The sequence below is a fragment of the Aythya fuligula genome, chromosome 2 (assembly GCF_009819795.1).
Source record: "Aythya fuligula isolate bAytFul2 chromosome 2, bAytFul2.pri, whole genome shotgun sequence".
Classification (NCBI taxonomy): domain Eukaryota; kingdom Metazoa; phylum Chordata; class Aves; order Anseriformes; family Anatidae; genus Aythya; species Aythya fuligula.
The window spans coordinates 11,540,051-11,552,336 of record NC_045560.1 but is presented as its reverse complement, the minus strand read 5'-3'; the positions used below and the strand labels follow the sequence as shown (position 1 = coordinate 11,552,336).

The 12,286-nt window shown below is 40.9% G+C and overlaps 1 protein-coding gene across 1 annotated transcript in view; it reads left to right on the top strand.

Moving 5' to 3' along the window:
* Positions 1-12,286, top strand: part of ADARB2 (adenosine deaminase RNA specific B2 (inactive)) — a 116,850-nt gene that overhangs the window by 93,320 nt on the left and 11,244 nt on the right. The window contains exon 7 of the mRNA XM_032183399.1: positions 3,559-3,727. Coding sequence (XP_032039290.1) covers positions 3,559-3,727 — 169 coding nt within the window. The remainder of the gene's footprint in view (positions 1-3,558; positions 3,728-12,286) is intronic.

Genomic DNA, 12,286 nt, shown 5'->3' with positions numbered 1-12,286 from the left:
CCCTTATCGGTGCTGTGGAAGTGCATCCCAGGGTGAGTGTACGCTGGCCTCAGCAGCCTGAATCCTATCAGCTAATGCTGCCTGCTTGGCTGCACCCTGGGCAGGGCACGCAGTGCGGGGAGCGAAGTTTGATACATGGGCTGAGTTAGTGTGAGCATTTGGAAAGTGAGGTGATCTGTGTAGTCACACACACTTCTTAACGCTTTAAAAAAACTTTAGTTTCAGTTCCTGGTACTTGAAGGCCAGCTCTGAGATGCTACAAGAACAACCAGACCTAGAGTACTTTGGTCTTTGTACATCCAGACAAATAAAAATTAGATAAGTAACTCCCTCAAAACTCACAGAAATGTTTAAGATCCTCTGCATTCAACTTGTTGGCCTCTGCTTTAAATTCCTCAAATGCTCAGCAGCTGTTTGCAGGGCTGCTGATATTTTTATCCCTGAACTGGCTCTCTCCCTCTCTCTGTCACCATGCTGGGGGATGCCTTGCCACTCCCTAGATAAAGTAATATATATATATGTAGTGAAATCAAAATTACGTACCCAATGGGATGCTCATCTTGTCATGTGGTCAATAAAATTCCCTAGCAGTTGCATGGCCCCTTGCACGTATGCAAAGCATATGGAGAAATAGTTGAAACAGAGAGTGGTCAAGGAGACCAGTCTTTGTACAGGAGAGGTTCAGAGCAGGAGCTGAAAAAATAAGAAAAAAATAGAGAGAGGTCAAAAATGTGAGAGAGACCCAGCTAGAGAAAATATTCTTAAAAAAAAAAAAAAAAAAAAAAAAAAAAAAAAAAAAAACAAGATGGGGAAAGAAACACTAACAAATCATTTTTTCCTAGGGGATTTCCTGCAGGTGGACTCCTGTGGTAGATCTTTATTGAAAGAGTAACATCTGGCTTTCATAAATAGCTTTTGAGCAGTACCTTTAAATGAATTTGCAGAACAAGGAAGCATCATTATCTTCATTTTACCTGCGGGAAAGCTTAGGAAAAGAGAACCAATTTACTTAAAGTAAAACTTTCTTCCAGACGAAACAGCTATAGCCTCTTGAGTCACTCTTCACTGCTCCCCTGGCAGAGGTCTGGCTCTGCCATACCTCCAGATCTCAGTGTGATCAGACTGAGGCAAAGTGGCTTTGCTGTACATTTCCTCTGTTGCACAGCTAGACACATTTGTTAGGCAGAAGTGATCACTTTCTCCTTTTGTTGTCCAAATTTCATGCTTCCTTCCCCATCCCTCTGTTGTTTAATAATAAAATATGCTGCTCATCACTGCTCAGAAGCATTTAAAAAAGTTGCCTGCAGAGACACCAGAAGAATATGGACTGGTTCCCAGACAGCTAATCCCATGCACATAACATCCTCTGAACAATGCTGCAGGAGGGAGCCCCGGCAGGAGAGATGTACCTGTGGGCAGAGCACACAGCCATGGGGATGGTTTCCCTCCAGAGCTGGCACAACCCAACTTGAGGGCAGAGGGATCTGAGACATCTCCAAGAGGCTGGGATTTTTTTTTATTTTTTTGACCAAAGTTTGACAGTACCCACCATGTCTCCCACCAGGGACACAGCAGTTAGTGGGGATGGCAGTGCAACAACCACTTTCCCCCAAATCAGCTCCCAAAGCAGCAGTTTGCAGCATTTGCAAACTTTTCAGGTATGATGAAACCTGGTTTTGGGTGGGAATCAGTTTTGGCTCTGGCCGCTTAATCCAGTCAATACCTGGTCCAGCCAGCTGCCCACACGTACATCCCCACATTGAATTTTAAAAAAGCAGGAAGGGATCCAAAAGGAATGATCTGCAGGGGCTCAGCCACCACGTCTGCTGGCAGGTCACAGCTGACTCTGCTGTTCTACATGTGTTTGCTGCTTCTGCTAATCCCAGTGGGCTGAAGTGATTTATTTTCCCATTCTGTTTTTGTAAGCCATCCATTGGCAGCAGCCAAAGTCAATCAATTGCTTCAACCAGAGCTCGCAGTGCAGGCAGCAGTCCTACAAGGCAAAGATGAGAAGTGGCAGGAGGGAGAGAGCGGGTGGCTGGGGAGCATCCACACACCCAGCCGCTCATGGCCAGAGGTTTGAGCAGTCAACCTGTGACATCCCAGTGTTACTCAGTGTGAAGAATGAGGCCAGGCAACCCCATAGCACACTAAGGGCTGAGGAGCATCGCCTTCACCAGCAGAAACCTCCTGGTCCAGCTAAGGAGCTGGCCATGGAAGAATAAGCGGGGGACCTGCAAATATGGTCAAAACCCTCATGTCTGTGGAATTAGTATTCCTTTCCTGGAAAGCAAAGGCCACCTTGTACCATCTCTGCTTCTTTTCCTTTGAGCTAAAATATAAAAGGTCTGTTGCACAGAAAAGGTATTCTTCAGGTGTCCTCCAACAAAACCCTCTGAGGTAAGACAGTGAGCAGACCCAGAGGATTTCCTTGCTCCTACAATGCTGTTCTTTTACTACCAAAATACTCAGGAACAAGGAAGCATGATAAGACAGTAAGAGTAATTTCAATAATGACCTTTTATAAAAAGTAAAAAATTATGGCAAAGTACTTCAGAAATGTCACTATATTTTTCACTCACTGTATATCTGTGAGGCAAGCTCACTGAGGCACAGGATACGTGTATTAGCTGTGTGCCCTTCACCACCCCAACAGCAGTCACCTTGTCCTCAAATGTGTGATATCGCTGAAGTGACGAATGGCAATGTCAGAGACCAGTATGGCACAAGACAGCAGCGTACCTCCCTTGTGTAGGGGGACTACAGAGGGAATTTAAGCAAACAGCTCAATCTTATAAGATTGAAAGAAAAAGAAAAGAGAAGAAAATATCATGTTGCTTCTTTAAAAAAGAAAATCATCTCTGTTCTTTTCATATATGGAAGAGAACGTCAATGTGACCTCAATTTATGTGATGTCAACATACATGTATATGAAGGGCCTGGAACACAAGTCATATGAGGAGCAGCTGAGGGACCTGGGTTTGTTTAGTCTGGAGGGTGTTCAGGGGAGACCTTATTGCTCTCTACAACTACCTGAAAGGAAGGTGTGGGGAGATGGGGCTCAGCATTTTCTCACAGGTAACTAGTAGACAGATAACTAGTGATATGGCCTCAAGTTGTGCCAGAGGAGGTTTAGGTTAGAGATTAGGAGACATTTCTTCTCAGAAAGAGCAGTCAGGCACTGGAACAAGTTTCCCAGGGAGGTGGTGGAGTCACCATCCCTGGGGGTGTTCAAGAAAAGGTTGCACGTGGTGTTTAGGGACATGGTTTAGTGGTGACATTGGCAGTAGGTAGGTAGTTGGACCAGATGATCTCAGAGGTCTCTTCCAACCTTAATGATTCTGTGAATCTATGATGTAAAACTTTTGATTTATGTGAAAAATAAATCATGCTTTTCTCCACTGTACTCCTTTCTTCAGCTATAGCCTCACCTAATTTTGCACCCAACTTCAAGGCCTTCCACAGGCAAATGCAAGCCATGGTGTCACCACAGCCTGTTTCTTTCAAAAGGCATCTGAAAAAATTAACTATTGCCATTCTTGTCTTCATTTTGTGCAGTGAACAGCAGCAAGCACATAGTGAGAAAATACCGAGGGCACCTCCGAACAAAGATCGAGTCTGGAGAAGGAACCATACCCGTCCGGTGCCACAACGCGGTGCAGACATGGGACGGCGTGCTGCTGGGAGAGCAGCTCATCACCATGTCCTGCACAGACAAAATCGCCAGGTACCGTACCACCAGATGCATGTGCATCATGAATCTCTTTGCATGTGGAAATGAAGTTTGATGCCACAAAAAAACGATGGCTACTGGTGGGGGAATAACTCACAGGTGCTGACAAAGCCTGCAGAAACAAAGACTGCCTTTGTATGCAAAGATAGACCCTATAAATAGGATGGAATGTAAATAGGACGTTTTCCCAAATTCTCCATGGGTCGTTAGTTGCTCTTTACAGTGTGACAAAAATATAAACCCTCTTTTCAGCATTTTCTGCCAGTAGAATTTCAGTGTGCAAATAAAATACATCTTATTGCTCTTATTGGATCATTTACTGCAAAACTTGCAAACCAACCATCATGCAGATAAGCTTACCTCATCTGCACCAATAAAGTGCCCTAAATACTGTTAAGAATATTGCTAATAGTTTGAATGTCATTGCAGAGCTCTCTTGTCACAGCCACCTCCGTGGCTTTCCACTCTGTCTTGTAAATATGACATATCTTTATGGAGAATAATTGCCATTTACAAATATTTCATAATTACTCCATGGTGGCACATAAGATGTCATCATACTTGCCTTTCTCTATTTAGAGCATTAACTGATAACAAATGATGGTTATCACAAACTGAAAACAAAGCATGTGCAGTTGGATGCATACTTATACAATCAGTATATACCTCTACATGCATGTATACTTATGCTCATAATTATATATATAATGTGTATAGATGCAGCTCTCCATGTAAAATACACTGCATTATAACTATAAAAATGTAAATGTTACGATCAAATTCTCTGCTGGAATATCGTTCCTAAGAACTCAGCTAAATTACAGCAGTTGAGAATCTGGCCCAATCATTAAAAGCCAATATAAGCAAAATCTTTTTAAAAAGTATAAAGCTTTTGTTTAATGTAAATGTATAAATTATTCACTTAGCTTTAACCAGATGACCTACTAAAGTTCAATTGGTCTGTAGGCTTAGCAAAGCCTGGCGTTTTGGCAAAAAAATGTACGACTGAACCAGCAAATGTAAATACTAACAGGCTCAAAAGACAGAACAAAAAATCCACACTCTGCTAAGCGTAATCATCACAAATGTTGTGCTTGCATGACAGATAAAGAGCATCTTCTGCTATAATATTTTCATTTATTCATAAAGAGATAAAAGAAAACCCAAACTGTTTCCAGTGGATCTCCCACACTGTTTTAGATGCAGCTGGGTTTTCCAAATTCAGACTCAAAAAAAAAAAAAAAAAGATAAAAGAAAAAATTCAAGTTTGAGAATTGAAATATTGCACTCTCCGTGGTTTTGAATGTCATTAGCCAGTGAATTAAATATCAGCTTTGCAAACGGTGTTGATGTGGATGCTGACTGTAATACATACTCGCAGAAGCAAGTTTTTCTCCAAGCACATCTGCTAAGCACGTTCAGTGAATCCTTTCTTTGTTGCCACATGTCTAAGCAGCATTGTCTGTGAGGACAAAAGAATCTACCAGGATTTTTCCAGGATTACAAAACTCCAGGATTAAAAAACAGCCTCCAAACTACACATCTTTGTGTCATAACTTCTGTTGGGCTCACAAGCTCTAATTTGGGAATCACTGTGGTATTGAAAGCAAAGGACCAATACAGGAAATGTTCACAAAAACATGTCTATCATGGTAGAAAATAAGCAGTCCCTGCAGGGCAAGCTGCTGGTGAGTATGTTGTCAGTGATTTTTGGCTGCTAGAAATGTTATGTAGGGCTTAGCAAAGACTGGTGAGAAAAGGCTTGGATATGACATATTCAATAAACTTGATCCCAAATTTCAGTTTACCATATTAAATACGATCTATGATCAACCTTTGTCCTTCTTATCCTCCTCAACCATACAGAGAAGAAGTCAAAGATTTCACCTCACCTATGTGTCATCACATATAGAGTATTTTTTTGCCTTTATCTCTGGACGTAGAAAGTACAGACAGGAGTGGAGTTTGGTGAACAATGATATTGGTGTGCGAGGGCCCTTTCCCCCCCTCTCTGCCCCAGTGGAGAAATCAGAAAGTGGTTTCCATGCCATTCATCAGATTTCAAATATTTGCTCTAACACAACGAGAGTTGACTCATCAAATGTCTGCAGGATGCAGGAATCTAGTTTCACATCATCTGGACGTGTCTAGCAATGAGAAAAATAAAAATCTCCAGAGCTGAAATTCATGTTTGTATAACCAAGATTTGACAAAAATCTGACTTGTATACTTTGGATTTTATTGCTTGTAAAAGCCCCTCAGGAACACTGGGCTATTAGAGAACGTTTCCTCTTGAGAACCTAACCAGCTGCTAAAATATACATCATTTTGCATTATTTGCAAAGGACATTGCTATCCGAATATCAAAGATCCAAGAATAGAGTTACCCAGAAAAGTGAATAACATTCTATAAATCTTATATCTAACAATTTATGTTCTTCCTGCTCAGAGGATAGCCACAAGCAGGGAGTGATTTAATCAGATTTATTTGTTATTCAAAGGCATTTAGCAATTTTTATTACTATCACCACAAATTTGAGAGAATTTGATGCTTGGTATGCATTATTCGGGTTCTGTGGCTGTGTTGAGATTGCAGGATAAACAGCCTGGTATCATACCTATTCCCTTACTGAATTAAAGCACAAACACTTCTAGCATGAATACTCATGTTATTTGGCTCAGGCAGGGAATTACGAGGTGAAATTCTGCAACTGCATTATAGAGGAGGTCAGACTAGATCTTGGTGGTTCCTTCTGGCTTTAAAATCCTATGCATTTATATGTGCAAATTTAAGGTTTGGGCGCCATGAATCCCCAGATAACCCACCCTGAGAGAGTGTTAGCTTTTACACTCAGAACTTTTGTGAGTCTCACAGTGCAGCTAAAGTCAGTTCAGCCTTTTTGTGCCACAGATTTTAGGATTAAACCATGTTCTTTAGACCCGAAATTCATTAGTTACACTAACACCTAGGATTTTGACTTTCATTTCTCTCTGTAATGTACACCGTGAAAAAGAGCAATATCATGAGCTAAATAATTCTGAAAAAGATCAACTGTTTGGGGTAAAATGTGAGTAATTCAACATTTTCTTGATCAGAAGTTATTATTAGCCTTTATATCAACAAAGATATCCTAGGTCAACATCACAGCCCTAAAAAAGCTTAGTTTTTTCTTTTTTCATGGAATGACACACATTCGTACAATGGACTAGATTAAAATTCTGTTGCTCTCACTCTCTCACACCAAGGCTGGACATGGAATCAGCTCATACCTTTGCTTATTAGAAGGTCAATGCCAAGTTAATGCTGCTGCTGGTGGAAGCCTCTACATTTGCTGTCCAGATGTTTGAAGGAAAACGTACAAGCACACACACTAAAGGACACACAATTAGATAAAGAAAGGATATGTCTAGAGTTCAGCTGCTCTTCAAAGATTCAAGTGCAGTGATCAACATTTTGTAAAGTCCAGCACTAAATTCTCACCTTGGACCCTCATAAATATCCAGAATAGCAAGGTCTGAAAGGCACTCAGGCTCCCACCAGCCATGGGGGCAAGCTTCTCAGCATTCCCTTGGTGCCCTGGGGCTTGGGAACAGAGGCTGTCTGTGTCCCTTTCAGTGACACGAAGCTACATGAAGAGAGCCCAGAGCCTCCACGCTCCCCTGCACAACTCTTCTGGCTTCCCAAAACACATCAAGCATATACATGCACTCCAGATCTGCAGGTAATAATTTGCACAAACAAATACATTCATATATAAAATAAGAAGTCCCAAATGTCTCTACTTCTTTTTCTTAAAGTAGGAAAAATATAGTGGGGAAAAAAATATTAAAGAATGGTATATTTCTTTTACTGAAGTCCATCATCCTTTAGTTAGACTTATAGAGGAAAGACAGTATCTGCCAGAGTCCAGAAACTTCTTTTCCATAAGCTTTGTCTTCTGGCTCATGGAAACTCTGTCTGAGCTTCAGGCCAAGCTCCTTCCACCATGACACAAGCCCTAGTCCCACCATGCCCCTGGTTTGCCAACGCGTACTGTCTGTCCTTCCTCCTGTATGGTCTCTTGCTCTGCACTCTGAGCTCATCAAACTTATACATCAGCACCTGTCTCCCTTCATCTTCCATGCAGAGAAAGTAGAGAAATTATTTCTCCCATCACCAGCCAATCCGTAATAGCGGGGCATTCCCCCCTGAATAGCTGCACAGAAAGTTTTAATGATGACCATTGCCTGTGGTTTGGCAGAGAAGAGCAATAGCACTGGGAGTGCAAGGAGGAGGCCACCATGACACAGCAGCCTCATAGCATAAAGCAGTGTTTCCAGGTCATTTATCATCACTGTAGAAATGTGTGCAGATTATTTAGAGGATCTAAATACGAGCATTTAATGCTAAGGTTTACATAAAAATCGGTTCTTATCTGTGTGTCCCTTTGGAGGCTGAGTTGTGTAGTGAACTGCTCTTCCCCAAGACCCTCTTCCTTGATACATCTCAACAAATGGATTGGAGATCTTAAACTCTGACCTAGCTGATGCATTTACTTTGGAGAGGTGCCAGTTTTCTGTGCATCCAATGTGCATCTAATAGTGTATGAATGTACCAATAAATGCACGAGACAAGGCACTTGTCCTCTTCCAGAAGGTGGCCTCTGCCAACTGCCAATCTGCAGCTGCCCTTGCAGGATGCAGGCCTGAAGAAAGTGTTTACACAGGATTTGGGGGAAACAGTCCTCACAAACATTGTCTTTATACAGCAAATAAAAGCCAGAATTCGGCGTGTATCTTGTAAGCTCTGGCCTTGAAATTGTTTTCTTACTACAGCTTCTTAAAAGGTCACCTTTAAAAGACTGTGTATTTTCTTGCTACCAGGTTAATGGTCATCAACTTCCTTGTACTTCACAGAAACAGCAGCATTAAGCCTGGAGGTTAAATAAGACCTAGAACATCTAAATTATACCTCACCTATAAAATGTCACAAACAGTAACAAAGGACCTTCAAACTTGGCATTACAGCCCCGACAGTCTGTTCCTGTCCCATGGCTAAGGTTCGTAGCTTATGTGGGCCCACAAGCTAGAGGGATCTTTTGAGAATATCTTTAAAGTGTTGCAAGGTAATGTGGTCTTAAAGCACTGTTTCAGGATTTAGCAGTGGGAATTTGAAAGCACTTTACAAGATGATTTGGGCACATTAAACTATATTTAAATATAGCATATAAAAATGCAAGACTAAAAGTCAGTGTTAGAAACTGGCATTCTTAGATCTATTTTAGCATTAGCCCGTCGACCGGAGCCATTGTTAACAGAAGGCTGAGCCTGACAAGGTAACTGTTAAGAAAAGCTACTTCAAAGGCTGCATATTAATGTAAATGAAAATCAATTAGCACAGCGAGATCTTCAATTAGAGATGATTTGTGCACATGATTTGTAATTCTCCCTCTTAACCCCTTTCTGTGTGACTGAGATTTCAATTTCAATCTTTCACCACGAGGTATATTCCAGAAAACATATATAAACCACCCACTGTTAAAATACAGATCAAAAACTAATGCACTAGTTCCAGTTTCCAAACCAATAATAGCTAAATGGTCATATAAATAGGAACACCACAGGTGTTCTGCTGAGCACAGGCCACCATGAATAACAATTTATATTGTGTGAAGCATAGCTGGAAATATCGGTAATAGAAACTGTGGTACAGGAGGTTAACAACACGCAAAGTGGGTAAGACTTAAAGCTCTTAATAACAACACAAATAGTGTGTGTTTTATTAAAAGCCTTAACAAAATAAGCTTTGAAATTCATCAGCAGTGCATTTTAACAGACGAGGTTTCCAAAGGTCCCGAGGAGACACTTCAGCCTCAGCTTCAACGGCAGGTGGACAGTGCTCCCAAAAACGCTGTGAAGCATCGATGCCAATTTCTCCATATCTCTGTTTTGAAGCCATTTGAGGGCAGGCAGGCACCAAAGTTTCTCTTTGAGTGATGCCACGTGCAAACCAAGGCTGCAAATAACTTGGGGGTGGCTTGGGGATATATTTCCCTGAATGCCTCACGGGTGGTATTGGTTGGCGAAGAGCGCAGGAGGCGGCAGGGGCTCGGTGGGGCCAGGAGAGCACGGCGTCTCATTAAAGAAAGACTGCCTTGGTCTGGGATGCCTCCCAGCTCGCCGCTGGCATTTCCATGATTGACAAACAGGCAAAAATATATTGATTTAAGGATTATCTATATTGAAAACCATACGCTGGATTTTGTCTTTGTAAACAGTGCAGTAATATCTGCTGTTTGAACAAAAGGAAGGGTATTCTTTCCTTCCATTTAAGCACTGAAAGCTCCCACATTTAGGTGAAAAGGGGAGACATTTGTTTTTGTTGATCCTGCTTGCTGAAGATTTTGTTGTGCTTTTTTTTTTTTTTTAATGATCTGTGACTAAGGGAGCAGTGGGTTGATTTTCTCTTTAGTGTAAGGGTTATTAAGGAGCACACAGCATATAAGTTATTAGAGAGATGCCTGGCCTTGAAAACAGCCCTTAAAATCTTGCTCAATTAGGAAAATTCAGAATGATCCAGCATATTTCTTCATAGTGAGAAAAGTCACTTTGATATATTGAGGACCCAAAATGTAACACTGCATTGCTCTGAATAATAATTTTATTTTGAAAAGCTGCATTTGAAGTGAGCACTTTGTTACAGATGGGAACACAGCTACTTTCATACACCTAAATTAGGCTATAGAGAAATTGCTCCTTCAGAAATGAACACCCATATTGATAGCTTCACTGTTGCTCAGAGAACTTTCCTTATCAACCACCTTAAAAAAAAAAAAAAAAAAAAAAAAAAAAAAAAAAAAAAGTTTTTTAGGCTCTCAGTTATCAAAGGACCAAGTTTTGTTGTTACAATTCAGTGCAGTATCCATGTTTGTTGGTCAAGGGATGAACACCACACAGAACAGGAGACCTTCTCCCCAGTACTCCAATATTTGTCAGTTAAGTCTATTCCTTTTGCAAACTGCTGAACTGGCAGCCTGTTAAGGCAGATCTGTTTATCCCCAAAACAGAAACAGAATGAGTAAGTCAACATTTCCCCCAACAGTAACATCCTTTTCCTGTGCTCTGAAGGACAGGAGCAGCAGTGCAAGGGTCTCATTTTGCTTGGTCATCTGAGCACAGGGCACCTCTTTTCCTAGGGCTTGTGCTGGCATGGTGGGACTTGTGTTCAGGGCTGCTTTCCAGAATGAAGTAACCAGCCAAACACTGAACCTGGGCCAGACTTTCAATAAAAGCTCCTTTTTTTTTTTTTCTTTTTTTTTTTTTTCTTTTTTTTCTTTTTTTCTTTTTTTTTTTTTTTCTTTTTTTTTTAATTCCTCTTTCTTGCATGGTTGCAGCCAAACTAAGGTCATGCCAAACCAGAAAGCCACCAGCAGTACATCACTTGCCCTCGGTAGCAGTGCCAGTGCCACCCTCATACTGTTTCCCCCCTGCCATGATGGTGGACACCAGCCTTGGTGTTGCTTGAGGAGATCCAGCAAGACATCCAAGCTGCTGAATCTTGTCTTGTCGATATTGGCACCTTTTCTGCTTTTTTTTTTCCCTTTCTACCATAGGATGCTCTCTGATTCTAGGACAGCGTGGTTTTTACACCACCTTCTCCCCATCAGGCGTGACTTGCTCTCATGCCCTGTGTGTCCCCTGTTTTCTTTGGTCTTATCTCTCCACCCAATCTGTTTTGTAGCCACTTATACCTACCACTGCTGATATAGGAGTTTTGTGCCCCCACCTGCTCCACCAAACCTGCCTGGGTCTTCTTTTGGGACGGGAATAATGCCACAGACTTCAGCTAATCGTGCTGCCTTTCATCCTTGATTTCCCAGTGTGTATAAAAATGGGGCTTTACCTCCCTTAAGCATTGTGAGAATTAATTAATGTTTATGAAATGCTTTTGACACATAGGGGCTGACCTGATCGTGCTTATACTATGATTTACAATAGTGTAATTCCATTGACATCCGAATCCCTTTATATGCTAGGGTGAACATGTTCAGAATTAGGCAGAGAAATATCTCTAAAGAAAAGGCAGGTTCCTTGCAAAGAATTTAAATGAAATAATCACTATTACCTTGTAATTTATGATCTGAACACAATTTCCTATTTTGGTAAATAAAGCTCAGATGATTTCTTGTGATGTGCATATCATTAAAATTCCAATATTGTTGAACATATGTTGTTTTTCTGTTTAGCTGTTTTTATTCTCTCCTTCAATCAAACATACTTTTTTTTTTTTTTTAAGGAAATGTCAAATGTTAAAAACAATACCAAAATCTCACAAGCTTCCAACTGGACAAAGATATCACTGTCTAATTTTTTTACTGTCCTCAGAAGCTCATTTGAGGCATAGTGCTGTTATCTGAACTCAACTCAATTTCTTAAGCTTGCATTATTAATTTTGCATCATGGTAAGACATTTATTCAAAGAGGCAGCTAGTTCTTTCCTTTAAAAGTGATGTTATTTGCAGGAATGACCACACTTTTTTTTTTTTGAAATGAAGTTATGCAAATCTGATCAAC